The following is a 27,998-nucleotide window of genomic DNA, read 5'->3' as shown; positions in this document are numbered from 1 at the left end:
TCACAGCGACTTAGAAACTCAGATCCCGGGCCTGCTATCTCCCCACGCCTCTGCTGTCACTCCTGTGGCCCAGGTCCCTTGCCCTGCCCCAGGTCCAGATTGGTAGAAAAAGAATGAAGTGTTTATCCCCAAGGGGATTAGAAAATGAAAAGTTTCTATTGGCTAAGTCTTCAGACATTAATTAAGAGGGCAAGGGGGCAGGAGCTTGCTGGGTCTGGGTTCCACCAAGGTGGAAGCTCATTATATAGTGGCTTGGACTGTGCTCACTAGAACTCCCCTGCCCCCCGGCTCCCAGCAACCACAAGGGAAGGTTTAACAGTGCAGATTTAAACAGGCGTTCATTAGGCAACAGGCCCATGTCTGCTTAATCACAGGCAGGAGAAAGAGCAAAAATATTGGATCAGACTATATGTGTCATAGCAAAAGCCAATGGTAGGCTTCAATACTTGCAAAGGCTGCTTTCTATTATAATAATGTGCAGCTTAGAAACCTGTGATTGGAAGGAAATTTTGGAGCATATAGAGGCCCTCCTCCTGCAGGACAAATTATACATCCATAAACAGTAATTTTACTGAACACCTTCACATGACAGCCACCGGGTTAGGTGCCTGCCGCTGAGCCAGGTGCTAAGGACACAGAGGGAATGTCACTGAAAAATAAGCACTTTGTGAATTTAGAAGACTGGTCCAATTGGCTAGGAAGCCTCTGCTTTGGCTACATCCTCTTGTACACCACAGACTCCAGTCTTTGCAAGATCTTTTATGAACTCCATCCAGGCCTTGGCATTCACAGTGTTAACTTGGACAAGTCTGTAAATACTTGTCACACCATCCTCTCTGCATAGAGTGTCACTGCTGTTTCTCTTATTATCTAAATTCTTTTCTTCCTGGACTCTGCTTCAGATGCTACCCCTTCCAGGACACTTCCTGGCAGACCTGGACAGGAGTTGCCCATTCGATGGGCTTCCATCAATTCTGGGTGTGTGTACCCCAACACCTGATTCTACTGACTGCATTTGTCCATTTCCATGTCTCTTCCCAGCACACACCGAAATAACAAAGGTGCTCAGCAAACATTTCAGGAGGGAATTGAGCTTCTCTGGGCCATAGTTACTTCTGTTAAGTAAGGTGCTCTATAAATGCCTGTCTATCAAGCCCCTGCAACCTTGATATTCTGCGGATCTCAGACTCAAGTAAGGGCTGCTGGGCAGATGCTGCTGCTGGGAGTTGGGTGGTCCCCTAGGAGGGTTCCAATCAAGTTTGAAGTACATGGATTTTCCTGGGGAAACCATGTGTAAGCCTGGATTACTTGTGCCCTACGTAATCCTGGTTACTCCAGAGCTATTAGTACACTCTCCCTGAGAACATCTGGACTCTTAACGTTGTAGAAAGAGTAAACAAGCTTTGGGGCTAACCAGACATGGGGTCCAGTCTTGGGCCTATCACGTACAAGTTGTTTAACCTTGGACAAGGCATGCACATTTCTGGATTTATTTCCTAATCTGTATTAGGAACATAAGTCAGGTCACCTACAGTGGCTGTGACGATTCATTCAGTGTGAGCTACTGCATCCAGATTGATCGGCGTATGCCTCAGTATTATGAAAGGGAGATTCCACGTCTTCTAAGTAGGAGCAGTGGCTCACCCTGATAGGGTGAACGGCGTGTGGTGGTCACAAAGCACAGGTGGTAAAAAAAAAATCATCATTTTACAGACTCCCACATTTTAGTTAAATACGCACAATTTTATTGATTGAAGAGATTAGGACGAAAACATTAAACCAAATACAGGACAAAGCACCAGAGGCCATAGATCCCCACCATGCATGTCACCAATCTCTCCTCCTAAAAGGTACTTAAAAAATAGGGGAGAGGGAAGAAATAAAGGTCCTTCTTGTCACAGCACCATCTTCAGAATGTAAAAAAAAAAAAAAAAATTAAAGAAAACAACAAAAAAAACCTTCTCTCCTTTATATCTTCCATTAGCAAAATAGAATCAAGGGCAAATCCATGGCCGCCTTGTCTTCTGGTTACGAAGGGTGAAGCTGCCCTCCTGAGAACGTGAGGACAGGCTCCCGCTGCGCAGGCATAAAGCATCCAAGAGTCTGCACATACATGCCACACACTATAATGAAGCACAGATTCAAGTAACATTTACATACTAGAGTCCACGTGTCACCTACCCAAAAACAGGACCATTTCACAAAACATATACAGGCAGTCAAATCCAAACAAGTGAGGTACTGGGAACACAAATATTTATGCCAAAAGAGTTCTGTATCATACAGCAATAGAAAAGCCGTAATAAAAAAACATTTTGCCACTCGAAATCAAATAAAGCTATCTAGAAAAGCCAAGTAAAAGGTTATTTCAGAGACAGAAATACTCAAACAAGGAAAAAAAATTATTAAGTGTTAACTACAGCATGTAATATGTCATCCCAAGTCAACCCGTAATTGAAGTACTGGCTTAATACATCACAATGTGACATTTTCCTTAATAAATAGAAGAGTTCTTGAAAATACAAAGGTGCGTATTGGGATAGAGAGCTGTTTTATTTATATCATAGCTTTCAGCTAATTATCCTTCCCGCTTGTCTCTACTGAGGGTTTTTGTCCAAACCAGAGGGCCTTACAAGCCAAAAGGATCATTCTTCGTAAAGAAAACTAAATAGCTGCCCTGTATTTTATACATGTAGGACAACCTGCTTTGTTTCACTAGTTGCTAATAAAACAAAGACAAATGTTTAATTGTGATCAGAATGCTGCAAAAGCGTCAGACTCCAGGAGCTTGCTAAAATCTCAGGCCATTGCTGTCATCTCAGCAAAGAGGAATGCCTGTCACACAAACCCTCATCATTCAAAAGCAAAACACGTAAAAGGAGTCGGATTTCTCTTTTCCTTTCTTCTTCCCTTTTCTTTCCCCCTTTAGACTAAGATAGCAGTAACGCATCTGGACGTTCGACTTCTAATAGCTTCCTGCCATGAACCAACTGACACAAAACAGAATAGCTTGTTAAAGGACAGATTTTTTCCTCTTCAGGGAGCAAAGCATTAGCATGTCATTTCCTGACCAGGATATTAAATAGTTTATTTAGAAGAAATGAGTTGAAGAGAGCGATTAAGAGACACAAACTAGACTTTTGTTTTCTTTTAGTGTAGCACCCAGGTTTCATGTCAGTCTGTGTGCACCGAATTTTTTTTTTTTTTTGTAAGTGAACCTCATTAATTACCAGCTAGGTGGTTGGCTTGTTTAAAAGAAAAAAAAATTCTTGGCCAACTGTTCCTTCCCTGAATCCTAACAAGAAGTTAAATGCTAACAGTGCGATGCCAGGATGTGTGTCTGAGGCAGAGTTTTGATTTTGTCAGGATCTGCAACTATTTTGGAACAAAATGAAAAGTGGGGTAGGTGGAAGTGGCCTAAGTGGCAAGGGGTGGTCTCCCAGGCGACATTAGGGAAGACAAGCTCCAGGGGGGGCTCCCATCCATCTGACCCCAACCCCCATCCCACACCTCTTGCCCCCATGCTACATGGTCGGTCAGCTCCTTGAAGGTTTTCCTTCTCTGAACCAAGAAACTGAAAAAAGTGTGAGTGTCTTTCTTTGCTACCCAGCCAGGTGATTTGTGTCCCCTGGAAGAACTCCTTTCCACTGCCCTCGCTCACTCCTGGTACCTGCTAAGTCTCTGGGGGGCATGAGCTCAGTTAAAGAAAGGGTCCAAGTTCTCTTCCATGTTGACGTCTGGCACCAGCTGGTCAGACACTTCCTTAGCACCATATCCTGAATTCAAGACGCTAAAATCTGTAGAAAACCAAGGATGGTCCAGAATTTCCTGCGAGGTCAGCCGCTCTGAGGGCTCCCGCCGCAGAATGCTTCGGATGAGGCACTTGGCCTTGGGCGACAGAGTCTCTGGAATGTTGAACTGGCCACGCCGAATCTTGCTGAAGAGGGAGCTGGGTTCAATGTCATGGAAAGGGTACCGCCCCACCAACATGGTGTACAGCATCACCCCCAGGCTCCACACGTCAGCTGCTTTGCCCGAGTAGCTGCCACTGGTGTTCAAGATCTCTGGGCTTACGTAAGCGGGGCAGCCATGCTTGTCAGAGAGGGAATCGTCATCCCCCCGCAGAATGTAGGCATCTTCCAGGCTTTCCAGCTTGACCCGAGTCCTGCAAGAAAGGAGGAGAATATAAGCTCCTGAGGGTGCTCGGAGACCCATTACCACCAGCATCATAACATACCCCACTAGAGTGTTTCCAAAGACTCCTTATTCACATTCATTCATTCATGCATTCATCTGGCCGGCCAAACATCACTCAGTGAGCACCTCCTAGCTGCCAGCCACTGTTCCAGGGCTGAGGACACCCACGTGGGTGAACAAGACTGACAAGGTCTTTTCGTGCAGTTGACAATCCACTGGGGAGCTCAAACCTTGAGCAACTTAGCAAACCATAAATCAATTATTATCAGCCCTATGACAAGGGAACAGGAGACTAAGTAACTTTCTCAAAGTCACATTTGCCTAATGATAGGACACTACAGAATCCAAACTGAGATCTAACCAACCGGGAAACCCACTGCTTTGTCTACAACTTTTGGCAGACTTCTAACTAACATGACAGAACACAGTCCACAAAGACCTTTCACATTACTCACAATTGGCCTCACTACAGCCCTTTGTATTAGACATGTAGGATATTAATATCTCATTTTACAGATTAGAATATCGAGACTCAGAGAATTTGAGTAACGTCCCCAAACCTGTTAGCTGGGAAATGGAGAAACTTGATCCCACATCTTCCTAAGTTGACACTGCTTCTCCTTCTGCCATACCAGCTGCCTCTCTTTAAGACCAGGCAGGAAGCAGTGGATGTTCAGGCAGGAGTGGACTCTCATCATCTGGTCCTTCTGAGGCTGACAACCTCCTATCAAGACCAGTTTCTTTCCCTGTCCGGGCACAGTGGCTCACACTTGTAATCCCAGCACTTTGGGAGGCCAAGGCTGGAGGATCACCTGAAGCCAGGAGTTCAAGATCTGGCCAACATGGTGAAACCTCGTCTCTACTAAAAATACAAAAACTCGCCGGGCGTGATCGTGCACACCTGTAATCCCAGCTACTTGGGAGGCTGAGGCAGGAGAATCGCTTGAATCCGGGAGGCAGAGGTTGCAGTGAGCTGAGATCGCACTATTGCCTTCCAGCTTGGGTGACAGAGTAAGACTCTGTCTTAAAAAAACAAACAAACAAACAAAAAAGCAAAAAAACCATCTTCTTTCCCAGATTTCCTGCTGCCTCTGTCTTCTAGCCTGCCCTTCACACTCCCAGAGCCTGGTCCTTGACCAGGTTCTAACATCTGACTAAGGTCACCCACACCTTCTGCCTGTGCCACATATCTGGGATTCCAGTTTCCCATGTGTCTGTGTGTGAGGGGTGTGTGTGAACAGAAGCATGAGCTCAAGACCTTTCTCTAGCTATGCATCCTACCCTCAGACTTCCCCTGCCATTTAAGGTCCATCGTGGATGCTGATGGGAAAGTAGGATTCTCCAGGGTATGCTCAAGAAAAGAGGTAAAGAAATCCTGCATTAAACTCCCTGGAACCCAGCACGTATCCCTACACAGTAAGACCTGATGTCATCGTTGTGTATGAAATAAATTAAGTGCTCAGGAAATACTTCTAGAAATGAGTTGAATTCTTACCATTAGCTATACCTAATCTACTGTGAGGGCTGGGATGTACGGTGACTTGGTCAAGGCTATGGCTGAAAGTCACTGAGAGCTTCCCCAAGCTCCTAGACCAGCCTCGTCTCCTTAGCCCAGGGGTGGGCCTCCTAAGAATTCTTGTTTTCCTGCCCTAATGTTCTTTGAGTGGGAAGTTAGGAATTGCTACCTTCCAGTGCTTGAAACTGAAATCTTCCTCCGACTCGCCTGACTAGGGTGCTGCCTCGCAGAACTGTAGGTATTTCTTGGGTCTCCTAAACTCAGCTGATCTATCCCATCATCACACCTGTGGAGGCTTGCAGAGAAGGTGAGCAGGGATGGAGAGGAGTTGGAGTTAGGATTAACACAACATCTACAAGCGCTATCTCACTCACATCTCCTATTTCCTTCATCTTAAAAGTGCACACACAAGTGCATGTGCAAGCGTCTGCCCTGTTTGCCCTGAAGTGCAAAAAAAAAAAAAAAAAAAAAAAAAAAAAAGCTCAAGTAAGCAGAGAATAAGAAAGGGCTTGGAAAAACCACACTGGGTCATAAGTCAGAGCTTGTGACTCAAGTCCACCTCCTGCTCTTTCTCTTCCTCCTCCATCTGCCTGTAGGTCTTAGCCTTTCAGCATGACCACCACAGCCACTAAGAGTCACAGAAGAGGGGCAAGGTTGAAATTAACCAAAAGATTGCTACTGGGAGCTCTCTAGCAAAAGGTTTGGTGAAAACCTGGGTTGATTCTAAGACCACATATTTGGATTACAGGAGTGCAAACCTCAAGGAGTGACTACTTCCTGCATTAATTTCTACCAACAAACAAACAATAGCCGTGCTCATGGGAACAGGCACTGGGCTAAGAGCTAGGAAGGCAATTTCCAGGCTAGGCTCTATCTCTCACCTGCTGTGTGGCTATGGCTGAGTCACTCAACCTCTCTGTTTTTCAGCCCTAAAGGGAAGCATTGGACAAGGGAGTCTTTTTTTAAAAAAAGAAATTTATGTGGTAAAATAGACACAACATACAATGTACCATCTTAAACCATTTTTAAGTATACTTCATTGGCATTAAGTACATTTACACTGTCCTGCAAACATCTGGACAAGGCAATCTTAAAGTCTCCACCAGTTTTACCATTCTGGGATTCTGTAATACCTGTCTCTCCTTTTTTTATGTGCTCACCCACATTCTGTTATTATCTGTACAATACGTACATTTCTGTGTCTATAGCTAATGTTCTACCAAAACAGGAAGAATCTACATATGCTAATCTGGAATGGAGCTGATTACAAACAAATCTCTTTCGTCCTTTTGCTTTTTCTAATCTAAGGTGGCAGGTGGAACTGGCCCACAAGATTTGCTAGCTGTCGAGATGGGATGGAGGTGAAAAAGTGAAACCCAAGGGGTAGAGGAAGGGAGGAGGAAGGCGGAGGTCTCAAACCACAGGCAGGTTGAGCCCTCTCCACAGCTTCCTCTACCCCATTCTCACCCAACGCAAGCCAGACTCCTCACCCCGAGTTTCACTGTTTTAGCAGCAGAGTAGCTATGCAAAGAATTACAACTGTGGAAATAATAGAAGAAAAGCAAGCTCTCTGTGTGAAGAGGGAAGGTCCAGTGGAACAAGTGTGGATCTTGGAATCAGAGGGTCCAGGTTTTGCCCAGGTTCCTCTGCCCCAAACCTCCAGTGGTGACTCAGTTCATCCAGGTGGAGGCCTAGTGCTTGGCCATGGCTGCAGGGTGACTACCCAGGGACTCTCAACCACCTCTTGGGTCACACTCCCTCTCTCTCCATCCCAGACTGTTTGCTGTTCCTCACATGCCTGCTTGGCCCCAGTCCTTCTGAGGCCTTTGCCACAATGTGCCCCCTGCCCCACGGATTATGCTTCACCAACTGTGGGACAGCTCACTTGTGTCTCATCTCTGATGGAATGAAATTTACTAAACTTCATCTGTCCATCCTATATTATGAAGCATGTCTCCTCCTTTTTCCACCACGGGAGAGAGAGATTGTACATTGACATTTCATGATTTACTATATGTCATTATGGTGATCATTTCAGGACGATCACCTTCCTTCCTTCCTCCAAGAGCGCATGGGCATGTGGCTGATGTCACTTTGCATCAAGAGAACACTTGTTTGCTGCTGTACCTTGAGCACCTAGACAAGTACCTGGCACAGAGCAGATACGCAGTCCAACAACAATAGGGACAGTCCTGCTGTTGACCCAGAGGGAGCTTCAGTGCACTCATCGAGAAAGGAACAAGGGCCGATACTCTGCCTACCTCGCCAGGGTTTAGTGGCAGTCAAGTGAGAGCTCTAGAGAGTATGGGCTTTGTAAATGACAGCATTGACGTGTCTCCCATGGTGATTGGGGTGGGCATATCAGACATCTCTCAATAAGGGTGGGAGGTAGATATGATTTCAGGGACTTGAACTTCTCCTGGCTCAGCCTTGGCAGGGTGCGAGCTCACCACCTCAACTTTTTATGCCAGGCCAAATCTCAGGCCCTTTTCCACTCCTATCCCCTTCTAGGTCACAATTTTAGATTCTGACTTTTTCCTTCACCTCCTCCTGCCTCCAGGGGTCCCCACATTCAAAGTATCCTAACCCCTCTTTCTGGAAGCCTCAGAAAATGGTTAAGGCCTTACTCTGTCCACTGACACTGCCCCTTCCCTGCTCTGGAGTTCACCTTTCTCCTTTCCTACCTCAGATGAGCGCACAGAATCTATGCCGATACTTGATGAATTTGAGAATAAAATTAAAAGACTATTCCACATGCTGCCAGATACCAGCTGCCCCTACCTGATCTATCCAACACTTCATGCTCTAATCCTTCAGAGGCTGAAATTTTAGTGGGGAGGGCCCGAGTCTGCTTGTCACATTTGATTCAGCACATGATGCAGACAGACAACCACAGAAACCAGCCCAGGTCAGAGAGCGAAGCAGTGTCCTGAAGCACAGAGACCTGGGTTCAAGTTCAGGCCTTGAAAATGAAAAAGTACCAAATGTCAGATGTCACCTCTGTACCTAATGTGTGCAAGGCACGTACACGTATAGATGCTTTAAAGTTTAGGAGATTCATTGCCAAAGCAGGTACCATGATTCCTTTGGACAATGAGTCTAATGCTCAGAGTCTGAGCAGGCTCCTATGGCTGGCAAGGTGAGGCAGTGGCTGGGTGCTCACCTTTCTCAGGCCTGACCTCATCTACTCAAGCAGCCAGGGGAGGAAACTGCACCAGGGCTGCTCAGTTGAGTAGGTTCCATCAAGGCAGGCAGCACGTGTTTCCCCAGTGTCGGGGAGAGCCAGTCCTTGGGGCAGGAGCCTGCTCTTTCTCTAGAGGAGAATCTACATCCCAGGCAGGAGAGGATCAAGAGCAAAAAGTAGTCCAGAGAAAGGATGGGGAGGAGATGCAGCCTTGCTGGCCTCGGCAGGTCATTCTTCTGACCTTGCTTCCTTCTCAGAACACTGTGAACTTGTTTACATCACTCCTAGGCAAGGGTCGAGGCAACTTAGGGTCGAGGCAACTGGTCTGGATTACGTCTTTAAACAAGGACCTTTCAAAATGCATGCCACGTGGGAGGAATGCAGGGAAGTCCAACGGGTGGGGGTGAGTCGCAGCTCTGGTCACTGCGGACTTGCTGTGTAACTGCAGGGGAGCTGCTGAAGGTCTTTGGACCTTGGCTCCCTCCTCTGGGAAAGAGGGCTGCCACTCACGAGTCTCAAGACTATGTATGGGGAGTCCCTGGCGGGGCTCTCGCTCATGTCAGAAATGGGAGCAGAAATGAATGAACAGTCTTGCAATGGCTCACGTCCTCTCACGGTCTGGGGATTATGAATTTTCCAGGCAAAGGAGTCGATTTCCATAAAAAGCAGCAGACACATCTGTGGACCTAGTAATTCAAACGTCCCACTGGTCACGCAGGCATTGAAAAGACATTTACCGAGCATTTACTCTGCTTGAGTTCCCCAACTAGGCCCTGGGGAAGCAGACATGACAAGGAACACCCACCTTCTCAGTATGTCTGAGAATTAACTGTAATAATGCAAGTGCGGTATGTACCAAGGAGCCTAGCCTGGTAGAGCTGCAAAGAAATGGTGGCAACAATAATTACTGACCTTATTATGAAGATGAACCTTCGCCTGCACTCTAAACCCGAAAGCCTGGTGGAGAAGACAGGTGAGGAGGCATGAAATGCAAGCCCTGGACATACGGTGGTGGATGTGAATTCTCGTTCCTTCCTGGGTCTTTCGCACTTGTTCCTCCCCCGGGCTGGAATGCTTTCCCAGCTCTGTGCCCATCCCAGTCCCCTCACTTTATTCAGTCCTGACTAAGGTCATCAGGATATGCTTCCTGGAAGTGGTGGTTCCAGAGATAGTCCGAGAAAAATAAACACTACCCAAAGTGACCAGGGGAGGGGGGTTGGCAATTTTTGTGACTAAAATGCTGTTAGTGACAATGGTTATCTCCAGTAACTTCTCAGGGGAAGAGACATCTCCCAGCCAGCCACCAGCCTAGGGCAGGATTGGTTTGGCCAGAGAAGCTGGATCCCTGCAGACCTTTTGCAAACTGTGCCTGGCATAGGAAGAGAACAGCCTGCTTTGCTCTCAACCTGCTGAATGAACAAGGCTTACACGTGGGCAGCCTGTGTACTCAATGACGGCCCAACCCAGTGCCAGGCCTTGTGTTACCAGATCCCGGTGCCAGGTGAGGAAGCCAAATCCAGCAGGGTGCGGTTCCTCTCCCAGCATCTGTGGAGCAGCACAGATCGGCCCTGAAAGTCCCAATTCTCCCCTGCGCCCCCCCACCCACTCCCAGCACAGGCTCCAGAGCTCCCTTGGACCACTAATTTGAAATACCGGTGTGGCCCCTGGTTCTTTCGGCCTCAGTTTCTCTTCTGTAAAATAAAAACAAATAGCTACAGGACCTGGAAAGGGCTCGTCTAGCTTCAGAATTCCAGATTTTAAAGTTTCCTTTAATTCTTAAGCTATAGTGATTACAACATACCATATAATATCCTAATAAAAATGATAGTAATAACAATAGAAACTATGTGTGAAGCATCTACAAGATGCTGAGATTATTACAGCCTGTGTCCTTATTTCTCATAACAAAGTGAAAGACAAGTACGATATATGCATGCTTCCTAATAAATAAGGAAGCGGAGGCACAGGGAATTAAATGCCCGAGGCCATACACAGAGACACTGAAGAAGCTGAGCTCTGAATCTATGTCTGGACTCTAATTACATTGCCCTTTCCAAAGTACATTCTGGCCCTAAAATCACGGATTTACCTAGGATCAAAGAAAGAAAAACTTTTTTCAGGGTAGGGACGGAGTTTCACTCTTGTTGCCCAGGCTGGAGTACAATGACACAATCTCTACTCAACGCAACCTCTGCCTTCCTGATTCAAGTGATTCTCTTGCCTCAGTCTCCCGAGTACGTGGGATTACAGGCATGCACTCACACCCGGCTAATTTTGTATTTTTAGTAGAGACGGGGTTTCTCCATGTTGGTCAGGCTGGCGAACTCCCTATCTCAGGTAATCCGCCCGCCTCAGCCTCCCAAATTGCTGGGATTACTTACAGGTGTGAGACACCGTGCCTGGCCAGAAGGAAAAACTTTTAAAGGGAGACCCTGAGATGATGGAGACAAATCTGGTGTGGTTTATTCAGCTCTAGATCTGGTACAAAACAATCCCACACATAGCTAATTGCTATAGCTCATGGAGTAGATACAGGTAGTCAGACCTGCCCATTTATTGGGTGAAGAAACTGGGGTAACAGAATGCGGATGTGACTTGTCCAAGGCCACCTCTCAAGCGGCAGAGCTGGGATTCAAACCCTGGTTTTTAACTCCAAGTTTAGTGCTCCATCCACAAGATCAAAAATATTCTCCACAAGCAAATCATGCTGTGCTTTTAAATCTTTAAAAAGCACCCTGGGCTCCTGGCAGGAAGGTCAGGACAGGGTGGGTCAGGGTGGGGCTGAGCTGGGAGTTCAGCCAAAGTGGGCCTGGCAGGGATGGGAAGTCCAATGGCCTAAGGTCAGTGAAATCCAGAGAAGTCACTGAAGGCCGTCCGGTCAGGGGGGGCCAGACAGGCTTAAAGGTCAAGTGAAAAGGTCAGCTGTTGCCAGGTCTGACCTTGCCCTGACTGTTACTGAAGAAGGACTTTTGGCAGTCAGGCCAGTTGCAAAAGCCAGGGTCCCACCAGGGGCAACTGCTACCGAGGGCCTGGAAAGGACTACCTCGCATCATGGGCACCATCATGCCAGCATGGCAGCCGCACTGGAACTTCACAGGTCACTAAACGATGTCAAATCAACTGTCGTTCATTTAATTCTGGTTCATGTATGCACAGATTTCTCCAGCAGTTGCCTCAGAGAGCCACTTCTGCACCAGGTCTTGTAGAGTCAGTAAATCACCCCAACTCCTACCTCAAGTGGCCCACAAATCATCAGGGAGAGCCACAGGTAAGCCACAGGGGAAGCAACTCAGGGCATCACAGTGGAGGGAGAGACGTTAGAGGGAGGAATATGCCTCTCGTTACCTTACACCACCACACGATCTGGGAGGTGGGTGTGCCCACATTGATTGGATGCCGGAGACTCAGGCAGCTCAGACAGGTGCAGGAACCTGCTCGGAAATCGCACCGTGGGGATGAGAAACCCAATCTGACTCAAACACTCAGGTGTTTTCTGCAGTGCCATCTGCCCAGCCACGACAGAACCCCATCCCTGTCTGCACAGGGGCACATTCCTGGCCCTGACTCCCCATCCATGATGCCTGGACAAACAGGGGAGTCATTGTACCCGAACACCTTCCCACGCCCCCATGCAGACACCACCCACGAGCACAGCCTGCAGGCCGCACGGGCTTCGCAGAGGAAGCCCATTTCGTTGCCATAGGAACAGAAGGGGAAACCCAAGAAAGAGGATTCCATGCTGCCAGGAATTCCTCATCGATACTCCATTCTCTCTCTGCATTGAGACATTTAGCCATGGCTCCTGAAGAATCCCTCCTCCCCCAAATCAATGGATTGGCCTCTCTGCAAAGCTTCCGCAGGCTCAGTGCTGGCCAGGGGCACCCAGTGATGGGGTGGCTGCCCTGCCTGTTGGCTTAGGAGTGCTTTAGGGTCCAGAACTTTCCAGTCTTTTCCAGGTGTGAGGTGGGAGCTTACAGAGCTCAGGAAGGCCTGTATCTCTGCACCCACTCGCAGGGCCAGATGGGGACACACTTGACAGGGAGACCCACACAGGCTCGTGGAGACCTGCACTTAGGCACACAATGAATGAGGTCGAGTTGGAAAACCTGGGTCCTGCTCTTGGCTGTGCCACTAACACATTTGGAACCTTGAGTAAGCACATTCTCCTCTTCGTGTTTTGTAAAAATAAACAGGTCGAGTTTAGACCCCCACTTAGTGCCCCCACCTCTTCAATCCCACTGCCACGGTCTCAGTTTGAGCCACTTCTTCCTGGAACTCCAGCCCGGCTGCTACTAACCAATCTATCCTTTACATACGCTTCCAGAATCACAAACATGTCCCTGCCCCTGCCCTCCAGAAAAACCTTTCAGTGGTTCCTTCTGGGCTTCAGGTCAAGTTGGAGGTTAGGGGTATGTCTGTCAGGCCCTGGACCTCAGTTTTCCCATCAGCCTCATCTCTGTCCTGGCCCAGGGGACCCTCCAGCAGCACAGCCCTCCCTATACGTGGCTCTTTGTGCCTCTGGACTTGACTCATGCCTCCTGGGACCTCCCCTTCTCTACTACACCACTCAAGTCAACCTCATGCAGGAGCTCATCACCTCCCGGAGGTGACCATTCCCCACATGGTACTCCACTGTTGGAATTGTTAAATAATGCTTACAGCTAAATAACTGTTGAAGAACGATTACGTCCATTAGGCAAGGACTCTCTCGTACTGACTCCTGTACCAACAACACCTATCGCTGTAGGACAGAGTACGTGCTTTCATAAATGTTTGCAAGATAGAATGGTCTCCACATCTCAGACCCCGCTAGCTCCAACATTCTATCTGGAGTGCAGGGCATCTAGGAAAGACTGATTAAGCAGGGCAATGTCTAGAGTCCAAAGAAACTTCAAATAGACTGGACTCTGTTCCATGATTTAGAGAAACTCCCAAGAGTATTGAGTAAAAAACACATTAAAAATGAGTTTCCATCCACTGCCTTCCACCTTCAATATCGCGATGGATTTTTCCGATAATATTCATGCCATGGGGACATAAGGGGCTGTTTGTATATCTATGGCATCAATGGTCACACATTCCTAAGTACTTCCAATACTAAGTCCAGTGCTAGGCATGGGGAATAGAGAGAGAAGTGAAGCCCATTGTATGTTCCAGGGGGTACAAAAAAACCAACCCCACAGACTGGAACAACAGGACATAGGACTGCCCATGGGGCTGGCTCATTGGTGGCCCAGTCCGTGACTACTCAGGAAAACTGAATTGTGAGCCAAGTTTTGACCCCGGCTAGTCAGGTCCTCCTGGTGCACACCGATTGCCTAACTGCATGAGAAAATTCCTTCTCAGGGTTGGGCAGAAGAGACAGTATTTTACCTGTTGTCTGCTTCCTGGAGACAACCCAGTATTTGAGAGCATAGGCTCTGGAGCCAGGGGGCCTGGGTACCAACCCCAGGTCTGCCACAGGTTGGCCATTAGACTCTGAGGCTCAATTTTCTTATCTGTAAAATGGTGAATATAACAGTATCTTGCTCATTGGGTTTAAATTGATTGATTTAAATATGGTAGCTAATTAGAATTAAATTTGTGAATTACATGTTATGGGTGAAATATATGGTGGGCCCTAGATATTATTTCATTGAAATGCAGGTCTCATGAGAACAAGATTTCTGTCTCATTGGGCTCTGTACTATTCCCAACACCAAGAATAGTGCCTGGCACATAATAGGTGCTCAATAAATATTTGTCGAATAAATAAGTGAATTTACAGATTACTGGGTTATGAGGCTTAAAGACATCACAGGATGCACAATAGCAATAATGACATCTAGGTATTCAAGTATCTGCAGTGCACCAGGCACTGTGCTGGGCAATTATCAATACATTGCTTCTTCTCATGATTTCAGAGAAGGCAGGCCAAGACAGGGCTAAATGAAGTAATAAAAAAATCTCACCACTGTGCCTCTGCCTGGTTTGCTTGGGGACCCACATTAGCCCATCAGCTAGTTACTAAGCACAAGTGGTAAGCAGCCTAGCAAGAAATCCTGCTGAAGAATACCTACTATTTAGTCTATTTATGAGCATGGAACTTGGAGGAAGCTCTCCCTTCTCTAACTGTGATTAGAAAATCCCTTCATGAATAAAATTACAGCCTGCCATAGACACTGAAAACAATGTCTTAAATAAATGTCACTTTTGCATAAATCATTAAATTAAAATGGGAATGATGGGTAAATCTCTCACTAGATGGGAAACTTTGAAAATAGCTCTCTTTGAAAGGGTATCTCCATAAGGGATGTATAAGTTTTCTGGGCTCCCACTCATTCCAGGCAATGACCTAGATGCCAATGCTCTACTTACCCTGCCTCTCTCTTTCTGTCATTAGAATTCAATCTGAGCTGCTCCCATTCAAAAAAAGAGACATTTCTTCAACAAATAGCAAAGCCCAACTTGTTCCAGGAGCAGTGAACATGAGACAGCCTAGGTCCCCAGAAAGCTCCCAGCAGGGGACAAGGGCAGTCTGTAGATACACGGACCATCAAAATACAGAGATGAACTATGATGACGCAAGGGAGTGATATGGGAGAGAAAGCACTGATCCACCCTGGGGAAGAGGAGGTTCGCCCGCCCTCCCCAAGGGTTGACAATATCTTGAGTACATAAAGAGGTTCCTCATAAATAAGGGAATTCCAGGAGCTCCATTTAGCTTCAAAGCAAAAACGTAAGGTATTTTCCTAAACTACAAAGTGCCTATGACTTGAAAAAAATGTACACAGCTTTTAAGGAAAGAAAAGCTGAGCCTGGTCTCCAGCACTCAGATACCTGCCCTCTGTACTCTGTTAGATATCGAGACCTCAATGGAGGCGGGAGCATCTTGAAGATCTAAAGGAAGAGCCAGTAAAGATACTAAGAGCTGAGAAAGAGAGCCTTGACCTCGGTTGGTAGGGGAGGGAGAAAGGCCTCCACCTCACAGGGAGGCACAGGTCTGTGAATCTGGGCAGGTGGCGCTTACTATACTGAAAGCCCCCGGGGCCACTGAGTTCCTGCAAAGAGTCGCAGCTTTCACCCTGCAGAAGCGGGTACTGACTGGCTTCCACAAAGCAGAGGAAATGAAACCTGTCACGTCAAGAGATAAAGATCTTCTACCCAAAGAAGAACCATGTAAAGAGGCATGTTTCTCAGTTCACATGGGGTACTTCTGTGCAAGAAAATGTCAACCCTGAACTGAGAGTGGAGGCAGAGAGTGGCAGGGGGGAGGCAGGAAGCCTTGAACCTAGAGAGAAATCCAATGGGCACAGGCAAACAGGGAGTGCTGTGGGAACAAGGCCCCACGCACCTTCCTTGGGCAGCACAAGGGTGCACCTGCTCAAAGGGCTCTTTGCATCCAGAGTGAGCCAAGGAACTCGGCCTGTGACCACAAAGCGACACTGAGTGCAGAGGAGGCTTCAGTCAGCAGGAGTTCCGGTCCGCTGATGGCTAACTGTGTGCCAGGCATTGGGCTCACTTGTGTTAATACATTTAATTCCACGAGGAAAGTCTCGTTATTTCCACTTTGCAGATGAGGCAGTCTGGGCACAAAGCTTAGGTAACATCTCAAGGTCCTTTCCTGATAAGTGCAAGAGCAGGGACTGGAATCCAGACAGCAGCTCTGACTCTACATAGAAGTAACAGGACTTCTCGCAAGCTCAGGCCTTCCCATGAATTAAAATAGAATTGGAGGGGCTTGAAACATGGGCTTCTAAGAACAGACGGATCAAGTAGGTCATCCCAATGCCATAGTGGGGCGGGGGGGAGAGGCGGAGGGCACAGGGCACGTACTTTGGGGATGTGGGTACTGCCTTCTATCAGATTCAGAGCCCCACCGTGCAGGGGCTCTACAGGCTGGGGCTCTGAATCTACACACAGACCATCTGAGATGTTACCGCAGGAACTGTGGCTGCACAGGGTGCGTCCAGGTGAGCTCAACTAGGGTTGGCGATTAACTTCCTCAAAATGCCTCTGGGCCCTGAGGTTCTCCTTTTCAGCAGCATAAACAAAAATAACTGAGGCTCTGCCCTGCAGAAACATCCTGGGAACGAAGCAGCAGCAGTCCAAGGCCTGCAACACCGAAGCCGGTCCAGACACAGTGGGGTGCGATCCTCCACTCCCTACATGTGCCTGCGGCCGCCTACTTCAGAACACATATGGTCAATGTGGCCTTGCTGAGCCTCAGGTTCCAGACCAGACGCACTTGACCTTTGGCACCAATTTAACAATTATAATTAAACCAAACAGAGAGGAGGATGTGGCCTAAATCTGAACCCCTATATCACAAGGATGCCAGTCTTTACAGAATAGGCTACCCAAGAGAGCGACTTCATTCTTCGTGAACCTGCTGAGTCATGGGAACTGCTCTCCCATAATGGTACATTTCACCAATGACTCTAGGAACAACTGTCCCTTAAAGAGTCCGTGCCCTGCCCCATGACTCACGGAATAATCTCATTTAATCCTCACAACTGACCAACTGGAATGCTATTATTATTTCTGTTTGGAGGAAACCATAGCATAGAAAGCAATGACTTATCCAAGATCAGGTAGCTAACAAGAGCCAGAAGTTAGACCTAAAACTCAAAGTAAAATGGAAACAGAAGACTCTGAGCTGCTGCCATTTATACCCAGCAGCACAAGGCACACTGGCATCGGGTCCAAACATAACATTGGGCATCATCTGTGTCTGCCTGCAAAGCTACCAGTGGGGGACGGGACTGAAGGCTCTGGCAGTTCCACTAAGCGTGTTTCCACAGATGGCCATGGATGGCGCACAATCGAAACTTTAGGCAGGAGGAGTCATAGGCAGGTTTTGTCTCGCACCTCAGCCAATGTCACGTGTAAAACCTGCACTTCTGATCACTTTCCAGATCACCAGAGTATGAGAAGCACATCACTGAGAGGGAGAAGACTGATACGCCAAACGGAATGGTCAGAAGATGAATAAAGCAGCACTTCCCAAATTTGCTTCTGTGCTTTTTCCTCATGGGACCAATACCCAAAAGGTTAGAAAACAGACATCGACTCCATGGTGTAGCTTTCCAAAAGCCTTTAAAATTTAACCCATTGCTTCCTTACACTTTTGATGTTGCTGAGAGAGAAGGAAGCCTTAGCTCCACTTAAAGTGATGCAATTAGGATGGAAGGTGAGGGCGCCCAGCAGCAAACATACAGCCAAGGAGGTCCTGGACCCCTGGCGCTTGGCCACACACTCTTCCCGCAGGAAGTGCTGGTGATGTGCTCCACGTAGGCCACCAGGCAGGCCAAGTAAGAGAGAATTTGCCATGAAACTCAACGCTGCCAGGAGGCAGAGAGAGAGAACTACGTTGTAGGACAAAAAGCAGAAGTTTCACATTCTGGAATCAAGAGGTTAAAATACAAAACAATCAGAAGAAAAAGGTGAGTAGGCATGATTCCCCTCTCACAAAAAGTTGATAGCTGGGCTTTAAAAAAACAAAAAAGCTCCTATCAATCAATCAACTATGGTAAGAACACTCAGAATGTCCTTGAAAACAGAAGCGACCTTCTCAGAGCTGCCCAGACAGACACTTGTCATGTTCCTGAAAGGCAAGCCCACTGGGACCTCACACGGCTTGAGCTGGAGGAAGAGCTCTAGAGGAAATGACAGGATTTCTAGGCTAGCTGAACCCTCAGACTGGCTGTGCTAATTTGAGCAAGCAAGGTGACCCTGCCATGGGGCCCAGTAACCTCACTGATCAGATGCAAGAGTTATCATTTTCTCCAAGAGCATAAGCCTTTCTTACAGGGCATAAGCCTCAAGGCTGCCCATGGGGCAACAGGGCTGCACGGCCAAAGGGGCTACCACACATGCCACCATGCCGTAGGGACTATGTAGCCCAGCTCCCTAGAGTCCCCTACATTTTCTTTGTACCTTGGAACATACTCTTTAAAGTGAAAAAGGATTTTGCTTTAGCATGTTTACTCCAGGGGATCGTTTTGGTTTCACATTCACACTGGATACTCCTTTCTGGTTCTCTCTGGACAGGGTCATGCTCTTTCACAAAAGTCAAACATAACTTCCAGATGGAAAGTCAGAGACACACACTCCTAGGTTGGAAGCTTCTTCCCTGGGTTCTGGGGCATCCAGGATTTTGACTGTGCCACGACACATCATAAAGGAGAAGCAAAGGCTGGGAGTAAACGCCCTGCTGCAGCCCAGGTGAGGCCTGACGGTTCTTCCCTGGCTCCTAGATAGCTGTGTGCACTGGGGGGTGCTCTCACCTCTGGAGTTCTGCCTCCTGCGGCAAAACAAGAGAGTGCCACACAGACTCTGCAACCTCCGGGTTTTCCTATATTCTATGACTTGGGGACCTCCCCCCTGCTCTACTCATTTGCACAAATAAGTATTCACTATGGGGGTGCTATCCCTGAACAGGCCGTTCCTTCTACTCTTTGGTGCCCGAGAGTTCCTCCCTATGGAAACACAATCAAAGACAACACTTAAAAACACATATCCCTGGCCGGGTGCAGTGGCTCATGCCTGTAATCCCAGCAGGCTGAGGTGGGTAGATCACCTGAGATCAACAGTTCGAGATCATCCTGGCCAACATGGTGAAAGCCCATCTCTACTAAAAATACAAAAAAAAAAAAAATTTGCCTGGTGTGGTGGTGCGCACCTGTATTCCCAGCTACTCGGGAGGCTGAAGCAGGAGAATCGCTTAAACCAGTAAGGCAGAGGTTGCAGTGAGCTGAGATTGCGCCACTGCGCTCCAGCCTGGGGAACAAGCGCAAGACTTCGTCTCAAAACAAAATAAAACAGAGATTCCTGCGAGAGAGGTCATTTGCTGTCATCATGCCTTCCGGTAGACAAATGACTTTCTTGAGAGCTGACTTACTAGTGAATGCGGCCTTACTTCTGTTCTTTCCTGTCTGTAACTTTGGGACTTCGCCACGCTGCACTTCGGAGCACTCATCTATACAATGGACATGATGATACTTCTCCAACAGGGAGAGATAATCCCGTTAAACTTTAACCTTATGGTAAGAGGTCAACAAATACTACCTCTTACTTTTGTAGGTGCAGTTATGAAATCTCCAAGAAAGGTGGAACACAGCAGGGTAAAGAGGATACTTTTGTCAGTATCTGTTGGTGGTCAACATATATTCATCTTCCAAATGAGAATATTCAAAGAAGCACATAAGCCCATGTTATAAGTTGAAAAGACCTTAGAGCCAATATAACACACAGGAGGAAACAGAAGGATGAGAAAGATGAGACTGGTGGAGGGACGGTGGAGACAGATGAAGGACCAGACCAAGATCACACAGGGTATCAAAGGCAAACCAGGGTAAGCATCTCCAGGCTCCACCAGCAGAGGCATCTGAGCTGAAGAGGAAAGGTAAGTGCGGCTCCACACTCCAGATCTTCCAACAGCTGCCCCTTCTCTGTTTGTTAATAAAGGTAAAGGTGTCCATAAGCAAAGATCAGGATATGAGCTGGTCTCCATGTTATGTGGAGCCTCCTGAACAATTCTGGAACTACGGGTGAGCAATGAATGTAGATGTGTTGCTTCCATCCCTCTAAAACTCATATTCTTAAAAAGAAAAAAAGTGCTTGAAGGAGTTCTTATATTCAAAATTTGCTGGGAGAGAAAGCAGGGCCCCAGCAGGGTCTGCTAAATGGAAGGTAATCAGCTAACAGCATAACCTAGGTGCCTGCATCCTGTCCAGCTGTCTCTTCAAATAACCAAGACCTCTGCAGTGCCATGCATTTGCAGCAGCAGTTTCCTCACCTGGAACGTGGTCTTCCCCACATTGCCTGTAATACAGTCATCTTTCGAGTCTTGGCTCCAAAATCACCCCTCCTACAAAACCTTCCTTGATTCTCCAAGTCCTAGACAGAACTGATGTATCCCCACCACCCCAGTTCTCACCCCACCCAGCACAGACCTCTATTCTGAGCTGGTAACATTTCCTTTATAGGTCGCTGGCTATCTAATTCATCTAGATGTTAATAGTACTGAGAATTGTGACTAATACATAATATAAGCTTAGGTAACAGCTACTGAATGAGTGCATGAATGAATGAATTATAAATGACTGAACCCAGGTGCTGGGTGTTCTGCAGGTAGAATTTTCAAAGCCCTGCCTTTACTGACATTGAACATGTCGCCAAGGTTTGCAGCCACCTTTGGAATTCATGACAACTAATCATACATATTCATTGGGTCACAGAAGAGCCTGGTCCCTGCCCCTTGAGCACTGGATAACACCTTTAGAAGAGTAGCTATTTGTTTTCCAAGAACACTTGAAAACTGCAATATTCACTTCCTTTTGCCCTCCTAAGATTCCTTCCCCTCACCTGGACCACAGACAGTTAAAAAATGTCCATGCAAGACTTTTCTAGCAAGCTGTTGTTAGGAGCAGTCCATCACAGTACCCAGGTCTGGATAGGAATCGGGACCTACCTTTCTTCGTCCTTAAAGATGAATTTCCGCAGCTTGAGGTCCCGCAGCACCAGCCCCCCGTCGTGGCAGTGGGCGACTGCCGAGGCAATCTGGTAGAACAGTCTGGCTGCCTCCTCCTCTCTCAGCTTCTTGCAGGTGCGGACGAAGGAATGCATGTCCCCATAGCTTCGCTCAAAGAACACATAGGCTTTGGTCTCACCCAGGAGAATTTCAGTGATTTGGTTGATGTTACTGTGAGCAGACAGGCAGAAGCATGGTGCCAGGGATTCCTGGTAGCAGCTGATATCGAACACCTACGACAGGATTAGCAGTAGGACCAGAGTCAGAGGTGTCTCGTGTACAACCAAAACACAGAATCCTGCACCTCCCACAGGCATCAGCTTTTGAGATGACAGAAGATATGCTGAACTTGGACCCAGACCATATTGGTCCTGCCTCCTACTAGCTGTGTGGCGCTGAACAAGTCACTTGACCTCTCTGAGCCTCCAAATTTTTACGTATAACCTGGGTAACTGATACTTGACTCACAGTGTGAGGAGGATTATATGAGAAAATGAAGGTGATAGTGCTTTGTAAATTGTAATACAGTACTCAAATAATAAGTTTTATTATTTTTCTCTGTAGCCTAATTGCGTGTTTATAGAACTAAGGCAAAATTGGAGAGAAACTGACCTCAAATGACATCAACAACACTGTACTTCAAAAACAAAAAAAAAAAAAAGAAAAAAAGCACATAAACAGGCATTATACAGCACGTGAGCAATTAAGAGATTAAATAGTTAGATGATGCCTAATGATCTCTAATTCAATACTTTCATTTTACAGATATGGAAACTGAGGCTCAGAGAATGAGACAAAACTCAAGCCCCCAGTGGCAGAGGCAGGAATACAATACAATCCTTCTTAATAGGGAAACAGACTTGCTTCTTCCTCCCTTCCCTCCACAGATATCTAACTCAATGAACCAGTTATGCAATGATTTTCTATGAATCAAAATTAGCCTGTGAAATGCCAACTCACTGCAGGGTTGCTTAAAAGGAAAAGGCACCATCAATACCTTTTGAAACAGACCTAACAGAAATTAACACTACAGAGAATTTTTGAGGTTATTAAAAAAAGCGCTTTCATTCATTTCAAGACCTTCACTAAATCAGGAATACAAGTCCCTGGGTTTGGAATGTGTTTTTTCTATCTGCCTGGGATGTGGGTAAGATGAATCTATTCAGTGTGTGCGTGAACCAGGGGCATGCGTGGGTGAGCTTCGCTGGAAGGCATCTAAGGCAGGAACGCCCTAACAATACACTGCATGCTATCAGTTCACAATCATTTTGCTGCCTAAATCGCTTTTTCACCAGTTAGAACATAGTTTCTTTGATCATCATTTTGCAGTGTGGTGAGAAAAATGCTGGCCTGGAAATCGGCAACCTTGAGGCACTAATCCTGGCCCTGCCACCAATAATCTGGATGAGATGGATAAAGAGCTTAGGGTTACAGGACCTCCCTCCTCTTCACGAAATGCAGATGTTGATTTAGAAAAGTGTTAACCTTTTTTGGGGTTCTGATGTCACATAAAATCTGATAAAAGCTCTGTTCCTTCTTAGCTGACAATGCCCGTTCTCAAATGCACGCACAATTCTGGATTCAGTTTAAGGGGATTCTCAGGCTTTCTGAAGCCCATACAAGGCCACAGACTGCTATTTAAGAATCCATGAGTTAAGTTGCTCTAAGCTTCAAAAAATTGAAACAAAATCTGTGAGTCAAACAGGGATGTAAAACCTCAAGAGAGTTGGTGCTAACCCGGCCGAGGAAGCAGAGTTAACAGTAATGTTGTGAATGAACCATAATGAGGCAACTCAGAAAAGCGGCACAGCTGCTGCCACTATAACCTAGAATTTAAGAAAGAATACTGCAACATCTCCAGAGACCACAAATCACACACTGATACTGTCAAATGATGACCTAAGAGCAGTGACCTCAGAGGCCTGTTCAATTAGGAATCTGAAATGCTTGAATCAACTTTAACATCCCACGCAGGCAACAGAAACGTAGGGAAGCCTCAAAAATTTCAAGGAGTAATAAGCTTTGCAGTGGTCAACGTAAACACTGCATTATATAATGAGGATGATGTGCTCTGAAATACCATGTCGCAGCTTCTGTTGCCAGTGCTCACAGAGTTATGATTATATATAATCTACTTCCTGTTTCCAGGTGCATTTACAAAACATAAAAGGTGACTTTTGCTCAGTACTTTTACTCTGTTATTCTGCTCCACTGCTGAAAACCTGAATGGAGACAGAATTAAAAAAAAAAAAAAAAAACTAACATATTTGTGGCAGCTTCAAATGTAGCCATACCTTTTGTAGAAGAGACCAAATTCCAAGATGGTGGACAGAATATGAAAAATAAAATGAGTGCTTCTGTTTCCACATGGGAAGAAGCCAAACTTTTATTCGTAGCTATCAGAGGCATTTAGGGGCTTGGACTGATATTTAAACCATTATCTTCAAGTGCAAAATCAAGCCACAAACCTGGATGCCAGCTTCTTTACCTGTTTAATTTGGAGCCTTGGTTATGTAATGTGACAGTTCAGATAAGGCAGTAAGATGAGGCCATCATTAATAACATTTGCAAAAAAAAAAAAAAAGAAAGTACCCATTCTGCCAAGATAGTAATTATGTCAATCTGCACAGTAGCTACCAGTATTTCCATGAAAACACACAGTTAAAGGCTCCTTAAAGCTCCTTCATTCATTTGTCTAGCAAAAGTAGGCACATGGAGACAATAAGCAGCCTTGAAATGACTCTGGAATGTCTATTCCTCCAAATAGTGTCCTATAGAATTCTCTGTGCAGCCCTCTATAATAAATAGCATCTTTACATTTGATCTGTTTTCGGAAAGAATTTTTTCATTGATCAACACACAGCTAGGAAACATGAACCTTCTATTCTAAGACATCATAAGGAACTGGATTCAATGTGTAGATTTCACTGAGCCCTAAAGTAAGCTAAGAGACCACAGCATATATATCTGTCAGGGCAGTTCGTGGAAGCAGCCTTATAAAACTCACTTGGAGCTTCTAGGATGTATACAACTAGGCTTGCATAAGAAGTCACCCACATCATCTTTGGTAAAAAGTCAGGAAAACAGAAGCTGCTGTGTCTTAAAGGGATGATGACCTCTGTCAAGCAGAACAATGATACTGCACTTAAATCCACTTGCAGCCACACTGTAACTGGTGAAGGGCTGGTTCAATCTTTGCAATAACTAAACCAGCAGATTAAGTCCAATTTTAGGCCAGAGCACAAGTCTGCAGATGACACTGTAAGGTCAGCCCAAAGTGAAATACGTCTTGAAAAATCTGGAGAAAGAAAGAGCAGAGGCCAGAATCACCTCTGATTTTAAACAAAGAAGTAACCGCCAGATGCCCCTGCAGAATTTGGCTACAGAGTCTCTATACTTAAAAGCATTTCCAGCCTTTGAAAAATATTAAAATGCCGTACTGAAGTTGAGCAAAAGGAATGAAAATATTCACTGCTGGGTGATTGTGCATATTTCATACAAGAGTGGCAGTTCTGTGGAATTCATTCATTTCAAAGGATGACTATCCTATTGTGCAATCTTGCAGGACTTCTGAGAATTCAATCCAGCTACTGAATTTTGGTTAACTGGGCACAGTGGCTCTGGGTCTCCATAACTTAGAGAAGATGCAAAATGCCAAATGCTGAGTACAAGCAAAGGGCAACATTTAAAGAGTCTCCGATTTCCCCCTAAGGTCTGAACTGAACAATCGCAAAACTGTCTGGAGATCTCCACTAAACCCAAATTTTGCAATGAAATACTCCAGTCCACTATGAATTAAGACAAGTCCACAAAGTAGACCGTGGTGAATGGCAAAAGTGTGATGTGTTATTTGTAGCACAACCTTGGCCAGTGCCCATTTCAAAGGCAGAATGGATCCCCCACTCTCCCCTTCCCTCACCCCCCGCCCCCGCCCCACAAAACAACAGTGAGCAAATCTAAAATTAAGTGACAATGAATTCTTGATCTATGTCCAATCCTGGGTAGTAGTATGCTCTATTGTAATTATTTTCTTTCTTGCAACTATGTCCCCCTCATCCACTTGTCTGGGGCCTGGTGGGTGCACACAAAGATACACAGACACACATGTACATTAAACCAGTCACGGTTCCGGGTTAAAGACAAAAAAAGAAACTAAGTGTCCATCTCGGTGTTAGCACTGCGGATCCCTACCGCTCCAAACAGGAGCCTCTTAACCTTACAGGCAAAGGTGTGTGTTCAGCGGGGAACGGAAGAGGGGGATGAGCAGGCAGCGAAGTCTAGAGATGGGGAGAGAGACCAAGACCAGAGAGAAAGACTCAAAGCTTTCACTATTCACCAGAAAGTGCGACGGCTTTGATTTCCACCCCAACCCTCCATTCAAGGCTCCAGGCTGAAGAAAGGTCTTTGTAAACTCCCCTGCGCTGGGCCCCTGGGATCAGCAGGAGGGGGCACCTTTGTGTGTCTGTTTTAAAGGGCACCTTCGGAACAAAGATTTAACACCTGCCCGCTGCTAAGAACAATGGCTGCGAAAGAAACGAAGTCATCACTCCTAAAATTACCGGGGGATTCCCTAATCCTTGTTGGAAGGGGAGGGTGCTAGACACGGGAAGAAATCCCCCCGGGCAGCGAGACTCGGCCTCGAGCAGAGAGCTGCTCCTGGAGCCTCCAGAGCACGCGTGTCCGTGGCCCCCGCGCAGTCCCGCCGCCCTCCCCTTCGCGGGCTCTCCCCGAAACGCCCCCGCTGCAGCCCGCCCCATTGTCTGAAACGGTCTAAAAACTTCGCAACTTACGGAACCCGAGCAAATAAATAAGTAAACCCATTTAACATGGCCACGGTAATTAATCCCACGAATCTCCCTCTCCCAGCCTCCAGGGCCTGGCGCCCTCCCGCCCCCTCCGGCCCCTTCCAAAGACAAAAAGCAACCCCCCGGCCCTTTACCTTGCACACCAGCTCCTCTCCGCTGTGCAGATGCACGGCACGAAAAACGTGGTCTCCCTCCAGAGGTTCCAACAATAAGTATTTCCCGATGCAAGAAACGCAATGCGACAAGTTCGGAGTCTCGGGCGGGCTCGGGGAGCCGAGGTTCGGGCTGAAACTCTGGCTGGGCTCAGCGGACCTTATAGACGACAACTCTTCGAAATCCTGGGTTTTGTTCCGCGATCTCCCATATCTCGCTATTGTGATGGGGGTAGACCTGTGTATGTTCATGAGTGTGAGGATCGCACACGACAAACAAACAAAAAAAAACCCGCTGGAGAGATGAGTCGCCGGCGAGTGCGGCTGCAGGCTCCTCGGTGCCACTGGTTTTAAAAGGGATCGAGAGGGGAGGGGGTAGGAGAGGGGCTGCGCGGAGAAGAGTTAGAAGCACCCAACTGGGCGCCGCCGCGGGACACCTCGTCTGCTCCGAGCCCGGCTCCCGGGGGTCCAGGGTCGGCAAGCAATTCGGGTCCTTTTGTTACCCCAAAGCAGCCGGGGAGGTGCAGAATCGCCGCACTTTTAGTTTCTCTGTGTGTGTGTCCCCAGAGTGGGTCTGGATGAGTAACCGGGCTGCGAAGGTGCGGAGCTGCAGCTCTCGGGCTCCCGACGCGACCCCCAGGCCGGCTTCCGAATCGCAGACGGGGCGGAGGAGCCCGCGGGAGTTTGTGCAGTCTTCGGGGCGCGCACGGCGGCGGCTCAGTCCCAACGCGTTGGAAACCAAACAAAAAGAGAAAGGAAACAAGCACGGGTCTGCCGGCTGGCGACGCACGGCAGCCAGAATCCGAGCTGCACCCCCTTTTTTGGTGGAAAGGGTGGGGGGCGTGGAAGGGGGGGTGCAGGAGAGGGCAGTTACCTACGTTTTAACTGTAGATGGCGTCTGAGGCTTTTCCAAGATTCCAAGCTCTCCAAAAATTAAACAAACAAACAAACAAAAAGAAAAATAGCGAGGGAGCATTTAACTTGGAGCGGTCAGCGCTGCCAACAAAAGATGCCAAAAGCTGGGCGCAGAGTTGCGGCGCGGGCTGGGCGCAGGTAGCGACCGCGACAAAGCCCTGGGCTCGGCCCGCCGCGCGGAGGTCAGCACCGGCTCCTGCAGCGGCCGCTCGCTCGCGCCCGGGGTCTTCCTCCAAGCGCAGCCAGACGTGCAGGCGAGAACGAGGACAGATCGGCAGTCTCCGCTGTCGCCAGCACGAGCTCGCAGGGTCCTGAGGGAGCTGCAAGGGGGGCTGCGTCCCCGGCGCTTCCAACGCGCGGCAATCCGCTGCTCCTCTCCGCTAGAGAACTGGATCTCGTCTGGAAGAATTCGCAGCCACTCCGTCTTTTTCTACCCGGAGCCCAAATTTGCCCGGCGGGGTTTGTTTTGGAGAAAATTGGCGGCTCGTCTCCTCCTTCTTTGATTTCTTGCTTGTCCCCCCAGAGAAAAGAGAGGACCGTGTATTTAAAAATTAAAGGGGACGGCCGACGGTGCCCGAGGCCAATCCCCGCGCTCAGCACGCCCGCATCCCCCGGCGAGGCGGTATTAATAGTTACTTACGTGGCCGGGGATCTCGGAGCGAGCGGGGCCGTGTGTGCGCGTGTGCGCGCGCGCGCCTCGCTCGCGCTCGGTCTC

At 47.5% G+C, this 27,998-nt stretch overlaps 1 protein-coding gene across 1 annotated transcript; it reads right to left on the bottom strand.

Annotated features, from left to right (window-relative positions):
* Nucleotides 1–1,722: 1,722 nt before the first annotated feature.
* Nucleotides 1,723–27,998, bottom strand: TRIB2 (tribbles pseudokinase 2). The gene is made up of 3 exons (XM_012438862.3): nucleotides 26,351–27,998; nucleotides 21,352–21,644; nucleotides 1,723–4,165 (listed from the first exon to the last, which is right to left on the bottom strand). The coding sequence occupies exons 1-3, from the start codon at nucleotides 26,618–26,620 to the stop codon at nucleotides 3,697–3,699; spliced, it is 1,032 nt and encodes a 343-aa protein (XP_012294285.2). The 5' UTR covers nucleotides 26,621–27,998; the 3' UTR covers nucleotides 1,723–3,696.

This window comes from Aotus nancymaae, unplaced genomic scaffold (genome assembly GCF_030222135.1).
Source record: "Aotus nancymaae isolate 86718 unplaced genomic scaffold, 86718_ANA_hifiasm-v0.15.2.pri h1tg000057l, whole genome shotgun sequence".
NCBI classification, from domain to species: Eukaryota; Metazoa; Chordata; class Mammalia; order Primates; family Aotidae; genus Aotus; species Aotus nancymaae.
The sequence above is the reverse complement of the archived record's forward strand: the minus strand, read 5'-3'. Positions and strand labels throughout refer to the sequence as shown.